This window comes from Macaca thibetana, chromosome 12, assembly GCF_024542745.1.
Source record: "Macaca thibetana thibetana isolate TM-01 chromosome 12, ASM2454274v1, whole genome shotgun sequence".
Classification (NCBI taxonomy): Eukaryota; Metazoa; Chordata; class Mammalia; order Primates; family Cercopithecidae; genus Macaca; species Macaca thibetana.
Genome location: NC_065589.1, coordinates 12,424,692 through 12,449,537, shown reverse-complemented (window position 1 = coordinate 12,449,537; position 24,846 = coordinate 12,424,692). Strand labels below are relative to the sequence as shown.

General features: G+C 40.8%; 1 protein-coding gene across 10 annotated transcripts in view; it reads right to left on the bottom strand.

Annotated features, from left to right (window-relative positions):
• Positions 1-947: 947 nt before the first annotated feature.
• Positions 948-24,846, bottom strand: part of SP110 (SP110 nuclear body protein) — a 42,915-nt gene continuing 19,016 nt past the window's right edge. For 4 of the 10 annotated variants that reach the window (XM_050751115.1, XM_050751119.1, XM_050751121.1 and 1 more), the window contains 6 exons: positions 24,222-24,371; positions 22,527-22,607; positions 20,566-20,655; positions 10,493-10,612; positions 2,620-2,718; positions 948-2,141 (listed from right to left, as the gene is read on the bottom strand). In XM_050751115.1, the coding sequence (XP_050607072.1) occupies positions 1,990-2,141; positions 2,620-2,718; positions 10,493-10,612; positions 20,566-20,655; positions 22,527-22,607; positions 24,222-24,371 (692 nt within the window). In that variant the 3' untranslated portion in view covers positions 948-1,989. The remainder of the gene's footprint in view (positions 2,142-2,619; positions 2,719-10,492; positions 10,613-20,565; positions 20,656-22,526; positions 22,608-24,221; positions 24,372-24,846) is intronic. The other 6 variants (XM_050751116.1, XM_050751117.1, XM_050751118.1 and 3 more) reach the window with 6 other exon arrangements.

Genomic DNA, 24,846 nt, shown 5'->3' with positions numbered 1-24,846 from the left:
GCACGGAGCACTCAGCAATACTTGGTGTGCAATCATGGATGATCCTCTTGTCCTTTCATATACTGTTCCTGTCTATTTCGAGGCCTTTTTTTGCTTTTCATGCTGGAGCAATTTTTTTTTTTTTTTTTTTTTTGGAGACGGAGTCTCGCTCTGTCGCCCGGGCTGGAGTGCAGTGGCCGGATCTCAGCTCACTGCAAGCTCCACCTCCTGGGTTTACGCCATTCTCCTGCCTCAGCCTCCCAAGTAGCTGGGACTACAGGCGCCCACCACCTCGCCCGGCTAGTTTTTTGTATTTTTTTAGTAGAGACGGGGTTTCACCGTGTTAGCCAGGATGGTCTCGATCTCCTGACCTCGTGATCCGCCCGTCTCGGCCTCCCAAAGTGCTGGGATTACAGGCTTGAGCCACCGCGCCCGGCCAATTTTTTTTTTTTTTTAAGACAGTGTCTTGCTCTGTTGCCCCAGCTGGAGTGCAGTGGCATGACCTCGCCTCACTGCAACCTCTGCCTCCAGAGCTCAAGTGATCCTCCCACCTCAGCCTCCTGAGTAGCTGGGACTACAGGTGCATGCCACCATGCCTGGCTAATTTTTGTATGTTTTGTAAAGAAGGGGTTTTGCCCTGTTTCCCAGGCTGGTCTCAAACTCCTGGGCTCAAGGGATCCACCCACCTTGGTCTCCCCAAGTGCTGGCATTACATCACTCTGTATAGCAATACAGAGTCTCACTATATCACTCAGGCTGGCCTTGAACTCCTGGGCTCAAGCAATCCTCCTACCTCAGCCTTAGCTGGGACTACAGGTGCACACCACCATTCCTGGCTGATTAAAAAAAATGTGTTAGAGATGGGGTCTTGCTATCTTATCTAGGCTGAGAGTATTTTATTTCTGACACCTTTGGTTTATAGCCATCCAAATATCCAGATCTTTTTTCTAAAACACATGGACATGATGAGCTTTTTCATTTAATTTTTATTTTAGAGTCATTTGCTTCCCCATCCCAAATTAACTACGAAAATTGTTTTGAAGATGCCATGCCCAAATGTGGAGGTGACTCAGAGCTGGGAAACTCAGAAGCTCTAAGGTGAGCCTCCAGACAGGAAAAGTCTGCAACATGGTGACTGAGAGGGTAGTAGAAATTCACTTGCTATTTAACTCTCTCTTGAGATTTATTCTTGGAGGACAGAGCAAAAGTCCATTCTGAAAGACAGAAGGAGTCAATGAATGAGGTTATTCTGGAGGTTTTTCTTCTGTAGATACTGGCCTTCCCACTTCCTATGAGTATCTGTACCCAGACATCACACTGGATCTCAAACCCAAGGCGTCAAAAAGAAAAATTAGCTCCCTCCCCCAGTCAGTTTTTCTTCTGGACCTCACTTAGTGATAAAATCACTTTTTCCCCTGTCACTCAAACCCATGACCCAAGTTCTTCTTTCTTACTCTTTCCCATCCATTCCTTTCTTCTTCCATTTTTCCTCTCTAGATAAAATCTTTATGATTTCATCCTAGTGAAAATTTCTTGAGTGTTACTGAGAGGGGCCTTGTGTTGGGTCCTGGGATCACAAAGACTAGTTCTCAGGACAGGAATAGCCTGCTGTGGACGTGCAGCAGAGAGATGGACCATGGACTGGGCAGTCTGGAAATGCTGCAGGGGGCCAGATGAGCTGGCCTTGAATAAGTGTCAGGTAGAGGATGCAGAAGAGCGATTGCAGGCATCTGTTCAGCTAGTTTCTTTTAAGCGTCTTACATCTCTCTTGACCTCAAAGCCCTCTGCCTGCATTTAAAGTTCCTGCACTCCTTTACTTGCATTTAAAGTTCTCCACCATCAGGAACAATCTGTGCTCCTAACTTTGTCACCCACAATTTTGTTTCTATGAACATTTAACTCCTTTTAAATCATGCTCTTGAATCCTAACGGGAGCTCTTCACATTTCTGCTGTTAAAACCCCACTTCTCCTTCAAGGATTTAAACCCGTCACCTATCTGTCGCTTGTCATTATAATACTTTCAGCAGCTCTGCTAGGGTCGTTCCTCTGCAACGTATACTCCGATTCCAGTTCTTTGTGTTTCTTCCTTTTCCTTCCATTTCAAATTCTTTTAGTGTTAACCAAGTTCCATCCTCATTCTGAATGCACTTCACTGAGGATCCTGTAAGAAAAAGAAAGCCCATTCTTGGATCTACCACCATTCTCTGTGAATTCACCCTAAACCTCTTCATCCTAATTGTGGCCTTCTACCTTTCCGGGTCAAGAGAGACTTCCTCTGTGAGGCGGAAGCAGTAGCAGGGGAGTCTGAAGGCCTCCCCTCTTGGACTGAAGCCAGCCCTAAAGCCTGACTGAGTGGTGAGGGGGTGGGACCGATTTTGCATTCATGTGGTGCCTACATGCACCAAGGACGTGGCTGTCAGTACAGCAGGGCCCATGGGTGACTTCCAGGTGGGAGTGGAGTGATCTGGTTGCCAAAAATACCATGATGTGGAAGAGTTTGGAAATTCCTTCCTAAGAAGTGTCTCTTCTTCTGCAGCCTAGGGTCCATTGCCTGATCAATTATACACCCAGGTATTTTCCTCCCTTCTAGTGAGTCCTTCATCTAGGGATTCCAAAGAGCAGAAGACCAAGGAACTCACCGTGTTTCATTTTCTTCTTATATAAAATCCCTTTCGCCTCACCACAGGTCACGGGGAGCTTAGAACAGTGAAAATCCACAGGGTCACTTTTGGGTTTTCCTGAAAGTAGAAGAGAACAGTTTCATGTTATTCAGTCTTCATCCCATCTTCCTTTTGAATTCTCCCCTCCATGAATTCCAATAATGTACAGGGTACTGGGGAACATTCTCTGGTTAGTTTGCAGGAACTCTTTCATCTCGAGTGGCAAATAAGCTCTGTGTACACAGCAGCCTGCAACAAACCACCACCACCGCCACCAACACTACAGCCAACAAAACATTTTAGTAGAACATATAGGGCTTCTTCAGTGAATGTGTCTTAATTTGCAAGTGAATTGGCTGCCACCGAATAGTCTTCTATTCTATAAGCGTCCTGCTGATCTCTCTGTGCTGATGGAAGTTGCCTACCTAAAATATTTCTTTGCATTCATGTTGCCAGAGGAAAAAAAATCTTCATTTATAATCTTATTTCCTGATTCAAATGAAGACTTGGGTGAGTGAGGTGGCTGGCACTGAGAGGATGGTGTCAGTCTTAATTATTTGCTGTTTCTTTTCATTTTATTGCTTCCTTGCTTCTTCCTTGATGAATAAAAGAAAACCCTGGAGAGCTCTGAACTAATTTCCCAGTTTCTCATGGAGCGGTCTGGCAACTCAGAATCCCTGGGTAGAAATCTGGAGTTTAGATTCAGGAGAAGCAGTTGCAAGAGGGTTTAAAATAAATCTCAGCAATTCCTGCTGCCTTCCCCTCCAACCTCACTATGGGTGAATTCATTAAAGAAAGACAGCAGGGGCTGTTTCTCTGGGGAGAAATGAAGGGGCTGTCCATGTCTTATGTTGAGTTATAGAGGATATTACACCTAAAATGAGCCTAGGAGAACATCTGGTCCAACTCTCTCCCTTGCCTCAAACGGTTATTGAAAGAGCTAAAGGAAAACAAATGGCAAAACAAGAGCATTGATGGAAAGAGGAAGGAACAGCATCAGTGGTGAAGAAGCCATTCATTTCTCTGGAAAGATACAAGGCAGGTAGAGTCAGACTGAGAAAGGAGGGACACTGAGAAGTGAGGATGTAATCCCCCCGACAGAACCCTACAGGATGCCTGGCCTCACAGGAGCAGAGGCTGGCAGCAAGGCTAGGCATGGGGGTGGAAGGTAGGGGGTGTGTGGGAACTTAGGGTGGGAAAAACTTTGTTTCAACAGCAGCCCTCTTGCATGGAGGGGCCAGCTCCACCATTTGTCTCTAGACTCTACTCAGTAAATATGGCACAGCAGATGAGAGCGTGTCCTTGGGAGCCAGACTAGGGTGCGGGCAGGGGTGGGGGTGGGAGGGGCTTATAATCCTGGCTCTGCCACTTACTAGAAGGATTACCTAAGCGTGATTTACTGTTACCAGATTTGAGTGGGAAACTTGCTGCCGCAGGTTCCTAATGTGGGTGAAAGGCGGAGCTCCAGGTGACTCTGGACCACTGTTGCAAACCTTGAGGGAGATTAGCACAGCTATGGGGACCTTCTACAGTTCTCTGTCTCCAGAGAAATGTCTTCTCTAATTCCCTGTGGTGAATATAGCTTTAGTGAACACAAACATCCCAAACACATTCACAAGCAGATGAGGGAGCAGGGGGTGGTTTTGGGGGCCACGGGTAGCAAGCGGATGTGCAGAGTCATGGGGACAAGCATCAGTCCCTTCCTTACCCAGTGGAGGCAAGTCATCAAGTGAAGTGGGGCTTTTAGGCCCAAGGACTTCCAAAGCCAGCTGTCCTATGCCTCAGGGCAGCTTTCTGGCCTGTTCCCAATAGTGCTGACTTTGACTCAGTCTCACCTACTCATCTCAGCAACCAGGCCTTGAAGGATGAAACCCTGCAGCCCCAGGAACCCTGTGGGGGATGCTTGGGGCTCTCTAACATCAGCTGGTTCCTTTGTAAAGTGAGCTGCAGCAGCGGTGGATTTAGGTCCCCATTAGGAAGCGTGAGCAAACAACGAGGAACCTGCTGTGAAAAGCAAGCAATTAGAGAAGAGAGAGCTCAGGGAAAGGAAAAGCAAGGTGGAGAAAATTAAGAAGAAAAGCTGAATCCAGACGAGAAATAGCGGCATGGTAAAAAACGAATTCATAATCCAGAAGATCAACTCCGGGAATTCCTACAGAATGTGGGGAAGAAGCACAAGGTGGAAATTATGCATGGAAAGACCACAGTTCTGGGGAATGATTTGGGAGCTCTATGATGTATACACGAGGGGTGTGGGAAGGGGATGGCGGGGGGTGGAGATGGAGTGGTGGGGGGGTGGAGATGGGGTGGTAAGGAGAAAAGTGATAGTCAAGGAAATAGTAAGAGCAGCAGATGCACTGTGTCGTCTATCCTCACAACAATGTGTAAGAATGAGAAGGCAACGACTGTCCCCATTTTATAGATGAGGGACTTGGGCTCAGATGTGGAGAGAGAATTGCCAGTGGTCACCACATTACATGAGGTGGAGCTGGCACTGGAATTGAGACAGGCCAGACCCAGTATCTAGCACTCTTTCCACATCATCAGAAATGCCACGAGACTCCACATCATACAAGCGACAGCAGCACAAATACTCGGTGTTTAATGAGAAGTTACGGATAGGGCAGAAGGGAGAAGAAACTGATGCTGAGGGACAACTGTCAACGTTTGCCAGGGCTCCTGCCTCCATCAGTGTTTGAGACGAGGTGGAATCTGGGTTCATGTACATTTTTCGTGTAAAGGAAAAAGGGCTGGAAATTGGAACACACAGGTTGATTTTAGCTCATTCAAGTCTTTTACCCTTTAATTGAATCTGTAAAACGGGCTGATAACACTTACTTATTATGGGAATTAAATGGCAAAATGTGGATCAGAGTGCTTTGCCAACTGTGATGTAAGGTACACATTTATATGTTCATCAGGACCTCTGCATAAAGTTGATGGGTTGTGCCCTGAGCAAGGACTCCATCCTTAAGGGGTGCTCTGATTCATATTAGAAACAGAATCAGTGTACCTGCTTAGTACAACAATCTTCCAGAAGATGGCAGAAAAGGGTTTGGTTTCAAGAATTGGCTGTGACAGATGAGGTAGTGAATTGAGGTAGGGGCACCTTTTTCTAACTCACACACATGCATCAGATGGGCCCAGATACTGGTGTTCATAACTTGATGAAGAAGTACCAGCTGTGTGAGGCATGGGGAGCTGGACATACAGCAACGCGCAAGACCCATCCGCTTACTGACCTCACGTGACTTTTGCACAGTGAACAGGCTGTGCACAGATCATTCATCACAGTTAAGATAAGTGCCATGAAGACAAAATGCAGGTCTCCACAAGGGTATGTCAGGGAGACCCACCCCCACCTGCTGGGAGAGAGAATGCTTCCCTGTGGAAGTGACATTTAAGGTGAGGTCTGAGGGCAAAGGTCTAATATCCAGAATTTACAAGGAACTTAAACAAATTTACAAGAAAAAAAACAACACCTTTAAAAAGTGGGCAAAGGACATGAACAGACACTTCTCATAAGAAGACATTTATGCAGCTGATAAACATATGAAAAAAAGCTCCACATCACTGAGCATTAGAGAACTGTAAATCAAAACCACAATGAGATACCATCTCATGCCAGTCAGAATGGCGATTATTAAAAAGTTAAGAAACAACAGATGCTGGCAAAGCTGTGAAAAAATAGGAACACTTTTATACTGTTGGTGATAATGTAAATTAGTTCAACCATTGTGAAAGACCTCGTAGCAATTCCTCAAAGACCTAGAACCAGAAATACCATTTGACTCAGCAAGCAATCCCATTACTGGGTATACACCCAAAGGAATATAAATCATTCTATTATAAAGATACATGCATGTGTATGTTCACTGCAGCACTATTCACAATAGCAAAGACATGGGTTCAACCTAAATATCCATCAATTATAGACTGGGTAAAGAATATGTGGTACATATACACCACGGAATATTATGCAGCCATAAAAAGGAACAAGGTCATGTTCTTTGCAGGGGCATGATTAGAGCTTGCAGCCATTATCCTCAGCAAACTAATGCAGGAACAGAAAACTAAACACCGCATGTTCTCACTTATAAGTGGGAGTTAAACAATGAGAACACACGGATACAGGGAGGGGAACAGCACACACTGGGGCCTGTCAGGGGAGCAGGAGGGAGAGCACCAGGATAAATAGCTAATGCATGTTGGGCTTAATACCTATGGGATGGGTTGATAGGTGCAGCAAACCACCATGGCACACATTTACCTATGTAACAAACCTGTACATATATCCCAGAACTTAAATTTTTTTAAAGAAAAGGTGAGGTCTGAGGGTGTATAGCAAGGAAAGGGAGGAGGATAAGGGGATTAGCTTTGGGGTTGGGGGGGCGGTGAGTGGGGAGGCCCATGTGAGGAGGTACTGAGCAGGAACGATGTAGCAGCATTCAGTATCTGATGACCTATGCTGTGAGGAGTCAGGCTGATGTGACCCTAGAGACATGGGTAGGGGTGGTTTATGGGTGTTGGTGACATCCTGTGTCTTGAGTTGCATGCTGGGTATGTGGGTGCTTTTTCTGTGTGTGTGAATCCATCAAGCTGTACTCTTAGGATACATGCATTTTCTGCAAGCACATCTACCAGTGCTACTCAATGCTCCAACCTACGACGGGACAGGGGCTTGATCAGAATCAATGCACTGCTGTTGCCACTGAGGAGTCTAGCTATGAAAACAGTGTGCTTAGCATCACAGTTGGTTTACAAGCTCCTTATTCTCGTAGACCTGCAACCAACATGCTTGTCAATGACACCAGTCTGGGGTTCTCACCTTGCGTAGCACCTACTATACTTCGATAATGAATGAAAAGGGCCAAAGTGGCTGGAGACTAAAAAAGGAAGAGAGGGTGACAAGAAATGACGCTGAAGAAGTGAGGTATAAAAGCAGAAGAAAAATAAATGCAAGAAGAGGAATGGGAGGGAGAGGACAGAGATGCAGAGAGGCCGGAGGGACAGAGAGGCTGAAGCAAGCCCAGGGTCCCAACGAACACAGGAAAAGGAACGAGAACACTGTCAGGCTGTGCTTGAATAAGGGTTTCCTTTAATTCCTAGAATGGAAGACATAGAAGTTTATTTTAGAACTTGACTTAAAGGTTTAGTGATCATCCTTAATCATTTTTGGGTCTTTGTACAGCTCTGTGTTAAAGAATCCTTCCAAGTATGGAAATAGCCACCGTGCACAAGTGGGTGGGTTGTTAGGCTGGCAGCACTCCTGATGCACCCAATTCAGCTGGTACCCATGAGGGTGGAGAACAACTTCGGAGGAGAAGGACAAGGACGGTGGAAGAAGGGAGAGAGAAGGAGACAGCGGGTGGAGCCTGCGGCAGAGGCCAGGGCTCTGGGGAACCCAAGAGGGAGGCGCTGTGGCTTGCTTGCTTGCTTCTTCAGTGAATATTTTTCTGAAATTTCCTTTCTGAACTTGAACAGATATCTTTTTCCTTTTTCTTTTCTAAAAACAGAATTAATAATCACTTATAGCTACAAACGTAGATTTATAAGACTCATATGTTAACAATCTTAAAGTATTTTTTCCTGTTTTTCTACCAGTTTGGAGAGACAAGTTACATATGAGTCCTTACGAAAGGACTTCCTTGCAGCATTGACTAAGGAAATACAGCAAGCTCATGTTAAAAGACAGAAAAACTAAAAATACTACAGAAGCCAAATTTCCACGAATCAATATATATCAATACATTTACTACAAATACTAGAATAAAGGGATGTACAGGAGTCCCCCCCTTATCCACAGGCCATATGTTTCAAGCCCTCCAGTGGATACCTGAAACCATGGGTAGTGGACACCCCTGCAGATACTATGATTCTTCAAAACCAAGACAGCTACTAAGTGATTGATGGGTGCGCTGCGTATACAGTAAGACACACTGGATCAAGAGAGGATTCACATCCCCGAGTGGGATACAGCAGGATGGTGCAAGACCGTCACGCTACTCAGAACAGCACATAATTTTTAACTTATAAATTGTTTATTTCTGGAACTTTCCATTTAAGATTTTCAAACTGCAGTTGACTCCAGGTAACTGAAATCATGGAACAAAAAACTGCTTATAAAGGGGGGCTACTGTATGGCCTTATAAATATCACATAGGAAGGGCTTTTTAAGGAGGAAGTAATGGGCATAAAGCAGTGGTTAACACTGGGTGACTTTGCTCTCAGGGATATCTGGCAATGTTTGGAAATCATTTTGTTTGTCAGGACTGGGAAGCAGGTGCTACTGGCATCTAATGGGTAGAGGCCAGAGCTGTTGCTAAACATCCGATGACACACAGGACAGCCTCCGAAGCGAAGAATTATTCAGTCCAAAATGTCAATAATGCCAAGATTGAGAAACTCTGGCATAAACCATACTGCTAAAGGTAAACTGATTTGTCTAGCTAACTAAGCAGATGGCTCCACAACCAAAAGCTTCTTAAGTTCAAAGATAGAAACAAAATCAGAAAAACTGCAATAATTATAACAAAGGGTTAATCTCCCTAACTGATTAAACAAAAAATGGCCATTCCTATAGAAAAATGGGCAAATTCAAACAGATGAGCCTCAAAAGAAAAAATTCCAATGTCAAATTTATTTAAAAAACAGGTAAATTGGTAAAGATAGGCTAGGTAATGCTGTGGTAATTCACAATCCTCCAGATCTCAGTGTTTTATTACAGGTGTCAGCAAACTATGGTCTAAGGGCCAAATTGGCCTACTGCCTGTTTATGTAAATAAAGTTTTATTGGAATATAGCCACACCCATTTCTCTATGTATTTGCCTCTGGCTGCTGTCACGCTACAAAGGCAGAGTCAAGTACGTGCATCTTCTGGTCCTTTTTGGAAAAAAATTGCCAAGCTCTGGTTTACAATGACAAAGGTTTACCTCTCTCTCATGCTGTTTGTTCATCATAAATTAGATGAGGCTCAGCCCTACATCACTGACACTCATGGCTCCTGCAGACAGAGCAGCCTCTGTCTAGAACATTCCTGGTCTTGGGCAGACAGAAAGGAGACAAAGGGGCTTTTAAAGCCTTGGCCTGAAAGTGGCTCTCTAACTTGGGTCCACATTTCTTTGGCTAAGTTATCACATGGGCATTCCTGAGTCCACAGGGCAGGGCTGTGGACTTCTGAGGAGGTGGGGCACTGGAACACTGGAGAACTGTAATATAACCTACCACAGCATGTTCGATCACCTGCCTAGTGCAAAGAAATTCAAAGGGAAACACCAGTGAAATATCACTCTTCACCTTTGGCAGTCATCATAGACACATCTTGTTATTTCTAGTGTTGGAGAAAATGGAGGGAAAAGGTGTCTGTATGATGTTAAAGGGAGTATAAACAGATAATTTAGGCGATTTGACAACAAATATGTCCTAATTTAAAAATGCAGACTTGACCAAGCAACTTCACTTCTAGAAATGAAACATTAAAAAATAATCTTGCAAATGTGTCCACTCTGAGGATTGGTGCCACTTCCAAGACTGGGTTGGCCAGAACCAGAAAGGAGTCTCCCAAACTCAAGAGAGTAGTGGCGACTCTAATCATAGAAATGAAAACAGCAGACACTGGGGAGTGGTCATGTAAATCCACATGGCAAAGCCAAGGTGAACTGCACCCCGAGAACAGTTCTTCCAACAACCACTGTCACATCAACAGATCCATGCTCTGTCTTCATGTCCCTCTTATCTGTACATCTCCCTCCTTCTACTATCGACTTTACATATCTATCTGACCCTGTACATGCTCCAGGAGACCCTCATACATTGAGCTATTCAAATAGCAGATTTCATCATTAGTCTTACCTTTTGATCTGGACTTCTGGGCACATTCAGTTCTTGCCTTTTGGATGCTCATCATGACCTTTGAGTTCCAGGTTGAGTCGTCTATCCTTCCAGTCACCTTATCCACCACTTGGAGCTTCTCTTTGATGCCATGCCCAGGTGAGGTTGCCATTGGACCAAACAGATTTGTGAATAGTTTAGTGAGCTCCCTTCTCATGTTCCCAGCCCCTACCCTTTCAGGAGTTATCTTGTAATTTCTCCATAATTCTCTCTTCTCTTGTGTGTATCTTTCTTCTCCCCCAGACTCACAATACTTCCTTCTATTTCTCTTTTTCAAGTCCTCATTTTGTTTAGTAATTATAGGTATATCAGTTAGAATGCAAGTTCCACTAGTGTAGGGATTTGTGTCTGTCTTTCTCACTGCTGAGTTCCCAGGACCTAGGACAGATACCTGGCCCACACCTTATACTCCATTGCTGAATGAATGTTTAATAGGCACTAAATTTTTGAAAATATTAAATGTATTTTTCTTTTTAGTTTGTTTTTATTTCAATAGCTTTTGGGGTACAAGTGGTTTTTGGTTATATGGATGAATTATATAATGGTGAAGTCTGAGACTTTAGTGCACTCTTCATCTGAGTAGTGTACATTGTACCCAATACATAGTTTTTTATTCCTCTTCTTCCCTCCCCTTTCTGAGTCTCCATAATCCATTATGTCACTCTGTATGTTTTTGAGCACTAATATCTTAGCTCCCACTTATAAGCGAGAACATACAGTATTTGGTTTTCCATTCCATTTCCTCACTCAGAATAATGGCCTCCAGCTCCATTTAAGTTGCTGCCAAAGACATTATTTCATTCTTTTTTATGGCTGAGTAGTACACCATGGTGTATATATACTACATATTCTTTACACATTCGTTGGTCAATGGGCACTCAGGTTGGTTCCGTATCTTTACAATTGTGAATTATGTAGCAATAAACGTGTGCAGGTGTCTTCTTGATATAATGATTTATTTTCCTTTGGGTTGATACCTAGTAGTGGGGTTGCTAGATTGAATGGTAGTTCTACTTTTAGTTCTTTAAGAAATCTCCATACTGTTTTCCATAGAGGTTGTACTAATTTGCACTCCCACCAGCAGTGTATAAACATTCCCTTTTCACCACATCCTTGTCAACATCTTTTTTTTTTTTTTTTTTTGTCTTTTTAATAGTGGTCATTCTTGCAGGAGTAAGGTGGTATCTCATTGCGGTTTTAATCTGCATTTCCCTGATGATTAGTGATGCTGAGCATTTTTTCGGATTTTTTTGGCCATTCGTACATCTTTTGAAATATGTCTATTTATGTCATTTGCCCACTTTTTGATGGGATTTTTTTTTTCCTGTAATGTTTGAGTTTCTTGTAGATTCTGGATATTAGTTCTTTGTTGGATGCATAATTTGCAAATATTTTCTCCCATTCTATGGGTTGTCTGTTTACTCTGATGATTATTTCCTTTCCTACAAAGAAGTTTTTCAGTTTAATTTAAGTCCCATTTATTTATTTTTGTTTCTGTTGCATTTGCTTTTGGGGTCTCAGTCATGCATTCTTTGCTTAGGTCAATGTCCAGAAGAGTTTTTCCTAGGTTTTCTTACAGAATTTTTCTGGTTTCAGGCCTTAGGTTTAAATTTTTGATCCATCTTGAGTTGATTTTTGTGTCAGGTGAGAAATAGGGATCCAGTTTCATTCTTCTACATGTGGCTAGCCAGTTTTCCCAGCACCATTTATTTATTAGGATATAATTTCCCCAATTTATGTTTTCGTATGCTTTGTCAAAGATCAGTTGGTTGTATTTGGCTTTATTTCTGAGTTCTCTATTCTATTTCATTGGTCTATGTATCACTTTTATAACAGTATCATGCTGTTTTGGTAACTATATCCTTGTAGTATAATTTTAAATCTGGTAATGTGATGCCTTCTGATTTGTTCTTTTTGCTTAGGATTGTTTTGGCTATGCAGGCTCTTTTTTGGTTCCACATGAATTTTAAGATTATTTTTTCTAATTCTGTGAAAAATGATGTTGGTATTTTGATAAGAATTGCATTCAATCTGTAGATTGCCTTGGGCAGTATGATCATTTTCATATTGATTCTTCCAATCCATGAGCATGGGATATGTTTCTATATGTTTGTGTCATCTATGATTTCTTTCAGCAGTGTTTTTAAGTTCTCCCTGTAGAGATCTTTCATCTCTTTGGATAAGTATATTCCTAGGTATTTTGTTTTATTTTGTTGAAGTTGTTGTGAAAGGGATTGAGTTCTTGATTTGATTCTCAGCTTGGTCGCTGTTGGTGTATAGCAGTGCTAATTTCTGTATATTTGATTTAGTAACCTGAGACTTTACTAAATTCATTTATCAAATCTAGGAGTCTTCTGAAGGAGTCTTTAGAGTTTTCTAGGTATATGATCATATCATTAATGAACAGCGATACTTTGACTTCTTTTCTAATTTGGATGTCATTTCTTTCTTTCTCTTGCCTAATTGTTCTGGCTAGGACTTCTAGTACTATGTTGAATAGAAGTGATGAAAGTGGGCATCCTTGTCTTGTTCCAGTTCTCAGGGGGAATGCTTTAGGCTTTTTCCCATTTAGTATCACATTGACTGTGGGTTTGCCATATATGGCTTTTACAATTTTGAGGTAAGCCCCTTCTATGCCTAGTTTGTTGAGGATCTTTATCTAAAGGGATGCTGGATTTTATCAAATGTTTTTTCTGCATCTATTGAAATGATCTATGGTTCTAAATTCTGTTTTTGTGATGTACCACATTTATTGACTTGCATGTGTTAAACCATCCCTAAATCCCTGGGATTAAATCCACTTGATCATGGTGTATTATATTTTTGATAGGCTGCTGGATTCAGTTAGCTAGTATTTTGTTGAGGATTTTTGCAACTACGTTCATCAGGGATACTGGTCTGTTGTTTCTTTATCATGTCCTTTCCTGGTTTTGATATCAGGGTGACACTGGCTTCACAGAATGAGTTAGGGGATTCCCTCTTAACCTTTTGGAATCGTTTCAGTAGTATTGGCACCAATTCTTCTTTAAATGTCTGGTAGAATTCAGCTGTGAGTGCATCTGGCTCTGGGCTTTTTGTTGTTGTTGGCATTTTAAAAATTACTGATTCAATCTCACTGCTTCTTATTGGTTGTTCATGGTTTCTATTTATTCCCGATTTAATCTAGGAGGGATGTATGTTTCCAGGAATTTATTCATTTCCTTTAGATCTTTCTAGTTTTGTGCAGAGAGGTGCTCGCAGTAGTCTTGAATGATCTTTTGTATTTCTCTGATGTCAGTTGTAATGTCTCCAGTTTCATTTCTACTTTGAGTTTATATGAAACTTCTCTCTTCTTTTTTTGGTTATTCTAGTCAATGTTCTATCCATTTTATTTATCTTTTCAAAGAACCAGCTTTTTGTTTCATTGATCTTTTTTATTTTTTGTGTCAACTTTATTTGGTTCTGCTCTCATCTTTCTTTTTTTCTGCTAGCTTTGGGTTTTTCTGGCTCCTTGAGACGTGACATTAGGTTGTCAGTTTGTGATCTTTCAGAATTTTTGATGTAGGCATTTAGTGCTATAAACTTTCCTCTTAAAAGCAGTGCTTTTGCTGTATCCTAGAGGTTTTGTTAATTTATGTCACTGTTACCATTCATTTCAAATAATTTTTAAATTTCCATCTTAATTTCAGTGTTAACCCATAAATCATTCAGGAGCAGGTTATTTAATTTCCATTTATTTCTATGGTTTTGAAAGTTCCTTTTGGAGTTGATTTCTAGTTTTATTTCACTGTGGTCTGAGGAGATACTTGATATAATTTCAATATTTTTCTTCTAAAAACAACCCCCAAAACGGGATACATGTGCAGAATGTGCAGGTTTGTTACATAAGTATACATGTGTCATGGTGGTTTGCTGCACTTATTGACCCCCCCTAAGTTCCCGTCCTCACCCCCCCACCCCCTAACAGGCCCTGGTGTGTGTTGTTCCCCTCTTTATGTCCATTTGGTCTCAATGATCAACTTCCACTTATGAGTGAGAACATGTGGTATTTGGTTTTGTGTTCCTGTGTTAGTTAGCTAAGGATGATGGCTTCCAGCTTCATCCATGTACCTGCAAAGGACATGATCTCATTACTTTTCATGGCTGCATAGTATTCTATGTACCACATTTTCTTTATCCAGTCTATCATTGATGGGCATTTCGGTTGGTTCCATGCCTTTGCTATTGTAAATACTGCTGCAATAAACACACACGCTCATGTGTCTTTATAATAGAATAATTTATATTGCTTTGGGTATATACCCAGTAATGAGATTGCTGGGTCAAATGGTATATCTGGTTCCAGATCCTTGAGGAATTACCATACTGTCTTCCACAATGATTGAACAAATTCACATTCCCACCAACAGTGTAAAAGCATTCTTATTTCTCCATGGCCTCAAAAGCATCTGTTGTTTTCTGATCTCTTAATAATTGCCATTCTGACTGGCATGAGATAGTATCTCATTGTGGTTTTGATTTGCATTTCTCTGATGATCAGTGATGTTGAGTTTTTTTTTCCGTATGTTTGTTGGCCATGTAAATGTCTTCTTTTGAGAAGTGTCTGTTCATATCCTTTGCCTGCTTTTTGATGGGTTTTTTTTTTTTTTTTTTTCTTGTAAATAGATTTAAGTTCCTTGTAAATTCTGGATATTAAACCTTTGTCAGATGGGTGAATTGCAAAATTTTTCTCCCATTCTGTAGGTTGCCTGTTCACTCTAATGCTAGTTTCTTTTGCTGTGCAGATCTTTAGTTTAATCAGACCCCATTTGTTAATTTTGGCTTTTCTTGCAATTGCTTTTTGGCGTTTTTGTCATGAAGACTTTGCCCACACTTACATCTTGAATGGTATTGCCTTGGTTTTCTTCTAGGATTTTTATGGTTTTGGGTTTTACATTTACATCTTTAATTCATTTTGAGTTAATTTTTGTATAAGGTGTAAGGAAGGGGTCCAGTTTCAATTTTCTGCATATGGCTAGCCTGTTTTCCCAGCATTATTTATTAAATGGGGAATCCTTTTGCCATTGCTTGTTTTTGTCAGGTTGGTCGAAGATCAGATGGTTGTAGATGCGTGGTGTTATTTCTGAGGTCTCTATTCTGCTCCATTGGTTTAAATGTCTGCTTTGGTACCAGTACCATGCTGTTTTGGTTACTGTAGCCTTGTCATATAGTTTGAAGTCAGGTAATGTGATGCCTCCAGCTTTGTTCTTTTTCCTTAGGATTGTCTTGGCTATTTGGAATCTTCTTTGATTCCATATTGAATTTAAAACAGTTTTTTCTAATTCTGTGATGAATGTAGAGACAACATTCCAGAATCTCTGGGACATAGCTAAAGCAGTGTTAAGACGGAAACTTATAGTACTAAATGCCCATGTCAGAAAGCTAGAAAGATCTCAAACTGACACACTAACATCACAATTAAAAGAGCTAGAGGCTGGGTGTGGTGGCTTATGCCTGTAATCCCAGCACGTTGGGAGGCCAAGGCAGGTGGATCACCTGAGGTCGGGAGTTTGAGACCCACCTGACCAATATGGAGAAACCCCATCTCTACTAAAAATACAAAATTAGCCAGGTGTGGTGGCGCATGCCTATAATCCCAGCTACTCAGGAGGCTGAGGCAGGAGAATCTCTTGAACCCAGGAGGTGGAGGTTGCAGTGAGCCGAGATTGTGCCATTGCACTCCAGCCTGGACAGCAAGAGTGAAAGTCCATTAAAAAAAAAAAAAAAAAAAAAAAAAAAAGAGCTAGAGAGGCAAGAGCAAACTAATCCAAAAGTCAGCAGAAAGCAAGAAATAGCTAAGATCAGAGAAGAATTGAAGGAGACAGAGACATGAAAAACTCCCCTCAAAAAATCAATGAATCCAGGAGCTGGTTTTCTGAAAAAATTAACAAAATAGACCATTAGCCAGATTAACAAAGAAGAAGAGAGAGAAGAATCAAATAGACACAATAAGAATGATAAAGGGGGCCGGGCGCGGTGGCTCAAGCCTGTAATCCCAGCACTCTGGGAGGCCGAGGCGGGCGGATCACAAGGTCAGGAGATCGAGACCACAGTGAAACCCCGTCTCTACTAAAAATACAAAAAATTAGCCGGGCGCGGTGGCGGGCGCCTGTAGTCCCAGCTACTCAGGAGGCTGAGGCAGGAGAATGGCGGGAACCCGGGAGGCGGAGCTTGCAGTGAGCCGAGATCGCGCCACTGCACTCCAGCCTGGGCAACAGCGTGAGACTCCGTCTCAAAAAAAAAAAAAAAAAAAAAAAAAAAAAAAAAAAAAAAAAGAATGATAAAGGGGATATAATCACTGGTCCCACAGAAATACAAACTACCATCAGAGAATACTATAAACACCTCTACACAAATAAACTAGAAAATCTAGAAGAAATGGATAAATTTCTGGACTCATACACCTTATCACGACTAGACCAGGAAGAAGCTGAATCCCTGAATAGACCAATAACAGCTCTGAAATTGAGGCAGTACTTAATAGCCTATCAACCAAAAAAAGGCCAGGACCAGACAGATTCACAGCTGAATTTTTTTGTTTCTTATTCTGTAACTAACACAGTTTGTGCCCTGGAGTAGACACATGCATTCAGGCATGCAAGCAAAAAAAAAAAAAAAAAAAAAAAAAAAAAAAAAAAAAAAATTCTACCAGAAATACAAAGAGGAGCTGGTACCATTCCTTCTGAAACTATTACAAACAATTGAAAAGGAGGGACTCCTCCTTAACCCATTTTATGAAGCCAGCATCATTCTGATGCCAAAACTGGGAAGAGACAAAAAAAGAAAATTTCAGGGCAATATCCCTGATGAACATCAATACAAAAGTCCTCAGTAAAATACCGGCAAGCCGAATCCAGCAGCACATCAAAAAACTTATCCACCTTGATCAAGTCAGTTTCATGTCTGGGATGCAAGACTGCTTCAACATATGCAAATCAATAAACGTAATCCATCACACAAAGAGAATCAAAGATAAAAACCACATAATTATCTTGATAGATGCAGAAAAGACCTTTGATAAAATTCAACATCCCTTCATGTTAAAAACCCTCAATAAACTAGGTATTGATGGAACATATTTCAAAATAATAAGAGCTATTTATGACAAACCCATAGCCATATCATATTGAATGGGTAAGAGCTGGAAGCATTCCCTTTGAAAACCAGTACAAGACAAGGATGCCCTCTCTCACCACTCCTATTCAACATAGTATTAGAAGTTCTGGCCAGGGTTATCAGGCAAGAGAAAGATATAAAGAGTATTCAAACAGGAAGAGAGAAAGTCAAGTTGTCTCTGTTTGCAGATGACATGATTATATATTTAGAAAACTCCATCATCTCAGCCCAAAAACTTCTTGAACTGATAAGTAACTTCAGCAAAGTCTCAGGATACAAAAATAAAAGTGTATCACAAGCATTCCTTTACACCAACAAAAGGCAAGCAGAGTGCCATATCATGATGAACTCCCATTAACAATTACCACAAATAGAATAAAATAGCTAGGAATATAGCTAACAGAGGATGTGAAGGACCTCTTCAAGAAGAACTACAAACCACTGCTCAAAGAAATAAGAGAGGACACAAACAAATGGAAAAACATTTCATCTTCATGGATAAGAAGAATCAATATCTTGAAAATGGCCATACTGCCCAAAGTAATTTATAGATTCAATGCTATTCCCATCAAACTATAATTTCAATTTATAAAAATTTACTGAGACTTGTTTTGTGGCCTATCATATGGTTTGGCTTGGAGAATGTTCCCTGTGCTGATGAGAAGAATGTAATCTTCTGTAAATATTTATTAGGTCTATTTGTTCTAGAGTGTAGTTTACATCTATTGTTTCTTTGTTGACTTTCTGTCTCAATGATCTCTCTGGTGCTGACAGTGGAATACTGAAGTTCCCCACTATTATTGTGTTGTTGTCTATCTCTTTTCTTAGGTCTAGTGGTAAATGTCTTATGAATCTGGGAACTCCAGTGTTAGCTACATATAAATTTAGGATTGTAATATCTTCCTGTTGGATTGATGCTTTTTTCATTATATAATGACTTTCTTTGTGTGTTTTTTTTTTTTTTTTTTTTTTTTTTTTTTTTACTGTTGTTGCTTTAAAGTCTGTTTTATCTAAGAAAAGCTACTCCTGTTTGCTTTGGTTTCCATTTGCATGGAATATCTTTTTTCACCCTTATATCTTGAATTTATATGTGTTAAGTGAGTCTCTTGAAGATAGTAGATACTCGGTTTGTGATTTTGTATCCATTCTGCCAATCTGTTTCTTTTAAGTGGAGCATTTAGGCCCATTTATGTTGAACATTAATATCAAGATGTGAGGTACTGTTTCAGTCATCATGTTAATTGTTACCTACACACTCTGTTTTCTTCATTGTGTTATTTACAGACCTTGTGAATTTTATGCTTTCAAGAGTTTGTATTTTGGTGCATATCAACCTTTTGTTTCAAGATTTAGAACTCGTTTTGGCATTTCTTATAAAGCTGGTCTGGTAGTGACAAATTCTCTCAGGATTTGTTTGTCTAAACATAACTTTATTTCTCCTTCATTCGTAAAACTTAGTTTTGCCAGACACAAAATTCTTGGCTGAGAGTTATTTATTCTGTTTAAGGCGACTAAAGATAAGACTCCAATCCCTTCTAGCTTGTAAGGTTTCTGCTGAGGAAGTATATATTTTTCATCTTTGCAAATAGTAAAGATTTCCCTGACTATTATTACATCAATAGGTTTTAGGTGGAGGGAAGATGCTGGCTAGAACTGAGAAGCCATGCTCAGTTAAGGCCATTTTGGCAAGCTTAGACAAAATCTTGAAGCACAGTATTTGTTGGGAGCAACAATTTATAAACTCCAAAAATTACCTGTACCTATCAAAAGAAAACTTTGGAGGTCTGAATGTCAAGTTTTCCTATAAGTCATTGGTAGTAAACACTCAGAAAATGACAGAGAGTATGTTTCATCCAGCCTAGGGAGGCAGTGGGGTGGGGAACCAGGAAGAAGAGGCCAGGGAGGAGAAGGCCAAGCAGGCAGATATGACTTTCCTTCCAGGCCAAACCCCAAGATTGAGGGATGCTGGGAACAAGCAGAAAAATTAGAGGGATTTCCAAAGCAGTGAGCCTTGTGTCCTAATTCATGTTTGGCAGCTGGGACAAGATCCCTTCCCAGGCTGGCTCCCATAAAGGCACAGAATCCAAGAGAATCCCCACTGACTGGCATATCTCAGGCCCTTTGTAAATAATTTTGAGTAAAAGAACAAAGAAAAAGGGGTCAGGTGCAGTGGCTCACACCTGTATCCCAGAACTTTGGGAGGCTAGGGCAAGAGGATCACTTGAGGCCAGGATTTCAAGACCAGCCTGGGCAACATAGCAAGACTTGGTCTCTACAAAAAATTTACAAAATAAATTTAAAAAAAATAAGAAGGGAAAAAGTAAGGAACAGGGAAAGGGAAGAGGGAGAGAATACAGTGGAGAAAAAGAAAAGTGGTATGAAGCAGAGTAACCAGAAAAATGAAGCTTTTTTGTTTCTTATTCTGCAAGTAATGCAGTTTGTGCACTGGAATAGAAACATGCATGTAGACATGCAAGCAAGCATGGGTTGGCTGAGGTAGTTCTGAACACTCTATGACTCCAAATCTAATCCCAGTTTGGAACTGAAAGTCTGAATCTTGCTTGGGGATTTAGGTTTCTTGTACCTATTCTTCTGGGCTCTGACCCTAGACAGGAAACAATCCTAATCTCAAAATTGTCTGATGTCTCGTGTCCACCTCAACCCCATTCCCTCCCTATGATAAGAGAAAAGAAGGCTAGGTATAAACCAGGTTGGTGTTAGGTTCTCTCTTCCTTTGTGGGGGAGTCTACTGATGGGGTGGCCTAGGGAACAAGGTTGGGGCTGGCTGTGCTCCAGGCACAACTGAGTGGCCATGTGGCTGGAGAGGAGGTCATGCCAGCTGGTCAGGTGAAGGCCTTGATAAACACCAAGGGAGTAACCACTTCACTTTTCTTGCTTACCTCTTGAGAGTTTTTTTTTCTGTTTTCTTTTCGAACTTGACTGGCCATATTCTTTTCTCCTTTCTTCTAAAAAAGAAAAAAGTCCCACATCTTTTATGGCTACAAATATTGATCTACAAACCTGCAATGTCAATATTTCTTTAAGTAATTTTTTTCTTGTTTTCCCATCACTTTGAGAATGCAAGAAAACCATGTGACCTATGTGAAAAAAGTACTCCATTTTACCTGGAAATTGAATTTGGGGATTGAATGAAGATGGATCAGAAATATACTAGAGAACTAACACTTAAAATATGTCATTAAAAATTCTTTTGGGGGACAGAATCTTGTTCTGTTATACAGGCTGGAGTGCAGTGGCATAATCTCAGCTCACTCCCATCTCCGCTTCCTGGGTTCAAGTGATTCTCACACTTCAGCCTCCTGAGTAGCTGGCATAACAGGTATGCACCCCCAGGCTAATTTTTGTATTTTTAATAGAGATGGGGTTTCACCATGTTGGCCAGGCTGGTCTTGAACTCCTGGCCTCAAGTGATCCTCCTGCCTCAGCCTCCCAAGGCGCTGGGATTACAGGCATGAGCCACTGTGCTGAGCCAGCAACATAATCCTAATGGTTACAGCACACTGCTTTTAGAAAAGTCCAGGAACTTTTCTATGTTGAAAAAAAGTTAAATCATGATTTTAAAAAGCATAAGGCTTTTTCTGGCTTGGATGTCTTTTATGGCCCAGAATGGCGTAATAACAGTAAGGTAACATCAATCCACACCACAGAGACCAAATAGTTTCTTCTTTATGCTTATGCTCTGTCCTGGGAGATTTTCCCAAAGACAGTTTATTTCTGTTATCCGTAGGATCTTGGAAGTAATGAGAAAGTAATTTTTGAATAAGCAGTTTTCTATTTTGGGTTATAGTGAATTGACAAAGGTTTGACAGTATTCTTTCTGCCCCTTCCTTTCTATGGAGAATGATGGCTCCTGAAAAGAGTTCCTGGGGACCAGGATGTTAATCCTGTGGCAGCCAGCCCTTACCCAGGGGATCTTGAAAAAACCCACTAATCCTTTCCATGTCTCAATTTCCTCATCTGTTAAATTAGAATAAGTCATTCAATATTCTCCAAGGGTGGTTGTGAGAATAAAATAAAATTATCTATGAGAAAAGTTGAAATACTACTATATAAGCCAGTGCAATATAGGAGAAACTGTTAAAAATGATCATTTAGATTTTAAGGTGGTAAAATTTAATCAATTTTCCTGACAATAATTAGATATTTGTTGTTTGAAAATCACATTTGTCATGTGAGAGTTCTGTGATTTTTGTGACAATGACCACATCACCAGAAAACAGAAGAATATCCAGCTGTTTTCTCCCCTCTAAGGATAGTGGTATCGACTTACTCCAGAAATGTGAATAATGGTAGTGATGGTGAGGGGTGAATTAACAGGCACAATTTTACCAGCATGTGCCCACAACTCCACCAGTTACACAAGCCCAGTCATAGTGTTACGTGTGTGTTTGTAATGAGTTTTTCGCTTCTCAATTTTCCCAGAAAGGCCACATGAGAAATACGGAGATTGGAATTCTAGCTTGATCCAGGGGTTGGATCAAGCTGTACTTTGGACAAGTTGTACTTTCAGTACAGTACCAGGAATATACTTAGAACACTCATTCTCAGTAATGTTGATACTGATGCCAAGAGCAGAAAAACTCATTCTTGAGTGTTGAGAAAAATCTTATAAAGTGCAGATATACACACATACATATGGATACATTACATATAAAGGACATACATTTGTAGTAGTAAAATATCATGGGAAGGGTCTTGATTAAGAAAAAAAAAATCCAGAAGGGCTTTCTAGCACAGTGATAATGAAAAAAAAGTTAAGAAATATTGCCTTAGTGTAAAACAGCTCTGAATTTAGATTCCTGGTGACTGTACTCTGAGACTAGTGATCTCCAAGTTTTACCTTGTGTGACCCTTGATGGTGTGCTAGGCGTCTTCTGGGACCTCTTTCCTTCATTCATTTTTGAAGTGTAATCAGTGATCTCTGGAAATCAAAAGATCTTAGTAAATGCCCCTTGGGAAGCTCTATGGAGAATCTCCCAGAGACCCAGGAAGGCCCTTGCACACTTTGAAGTTGAGTGTCCTGGAGGCTCCAGGTCTTACCCTCCTAAGAATGTATCTACCAAGAGATTTGGTGCCGCTCATGACACTGTGCCTGTCTGCCACTCGGGGGAGGAGCAGACCACAGTTGGTTAGCAGTGGTTACTCTACCAATGAAGACGTCCACAATGGGGTAGAGCTATCTGAACCTTTTGGCCAGAGTCTCTCAAAGTAAGGTCTGTGAGACGCTAGAGGGTCCCTCAAACCTTTTCAGAAAATTTGCAAGGTCAGAATTGTTTTCATAATAAGATGTTCTCCGCCTTTTTCACTATTTCAACCTTTGTACAGATTGAGCAAGAGCAATGGCAGATAAAACTGCTGGTGCCTTAGGACACATCAAAGCAGTGTCCCCAAACCTCAGCAGGAATCACTGCATCCTTCATTGCCACCTGCTCACTGTACCAAAAAATAAAAATAAAAGCAAGATTCACTTGAGAATGTTCGTGGTAAGCCAGTAAAAATTATTAATTTTATTAAATTTCTACCCTTGAGTACATATCTTACATCTTAATATTCTATGTGAAAACCTGAAGAGCACATATAAAGCATTTCTATTGCATCCTGAAGTACCACAGTGGCCTCAAGAAAACACTTGTGTGATTGAGTTACAAGCTCATTGTATAATTCCAAATGTACATTTTCCAAACGGCTGTACTATTATGAAATTTTGTATTAGTAGAAGGTCCATTCAAAATGCAAGATGGATTAATGTATTTTATTGTAACAGAGTATGAAGTTAATTGATATGGTTTCAAATTTTACATTACAACTAATGTTTAAGAAACTACCACTTGTTGAGTGTTGGTGTAGTATTAAAGATGAATATCCACAGATATCTCAAAGACTATTAAATTACTTCACCCTTTTAAACTAGATATCTGTGTGAGGCCAGATTTTCTTTCTATCCTTCAATCAAGGCAACATATTACAAATGAATGCAGAAACAGTTATAGGGATCCAGCTGTCTTTTTATAAAGCTCACTCACGATCAAAGATATTTGCACAAACATAAAATGATGTCACTCTTTTCACTAATTTTTTTTTTTTGTTTTAGAAAATATATTTATTTTTCATAAAATAGCATTATTTATGTTAACAGGCAATTGGTTTATTATTGTTACTTTTACATTAATATTTTAAAATTATTAGTTTTAATTTCTAATAAGGTACACGTAGATAGATATAAACAACATGAACAGAAGCTCTTTAGGGTCCTCAATAATTTTTGAGAGCATAAAGGAGTCCTGAGACCAAAAAATTTGACAGCTGCTGCCCCAGGCCACAGCTGTCCCTGTGAACATGTCTGTTTCTTCCACAAAAACTTTTCAGATGCAAGAGATGCTTGCTTTCTTTGTCTCTCTTGTCATATCCTATCCTCATTCTCTGTACTTTTTCCTCTTTCTATTGACTTTACATATCTACTTAACCCTGTACCTGCTTCAGGACAGACCCTCCCACACCAAGCCATTCAAATGGCAGATTCCATCATCAGTCTTACCCTCTGATCTGGAGTTTCGGGCACATTCAGCTCTCGCCTTTTGGACCCTTGTCACTACCGTGGTGTTCCAAGTTGAGTCATCTTTCTTTTGAGGAACCTGATCCACTACTTTGAGCTTCTTTTGGATTCCATGTCTAGGTGAGGCTGCATCTGGACCAAATAATGACTTGTTAGTAGTTTAAATTGGGGTCTTCAGTGAGCCTCCTACTGTCCCAATCAGTGACTTCCTTTCTCATGCTCCCAACTCCAACCCTTTCAGATCTCTGTACTCCTGTACTTCACTTTTCTCCTGCTATTTCTCTATAATTATATCCTTCCTCTTCTTCTTCTTCTTCTTCTTTTTTTTTTTTTTTTTGAGACAGAGTCTCACACTGTCACTCAGGCTGGAGTGCAGTGGCACGATCTTGGCTCACAGCATGCTCTGCCTCCCAGGTTCATGCCATTCTCCTGCCTCAGCCTCCCAAGTAGCTGGGACTACATGTGCCCACCACCACGCTTGGCTAATTTTTTGTGTTTTTAGTAGAGATGGGGTTTCACCGTGTTAGCCAGGATGGTCTCAATTTCCTGAGCTCGTGATTCGCCCACCTTGGCCTCCCAAAGTCCTGGGATTACAGGCATGAGCCAC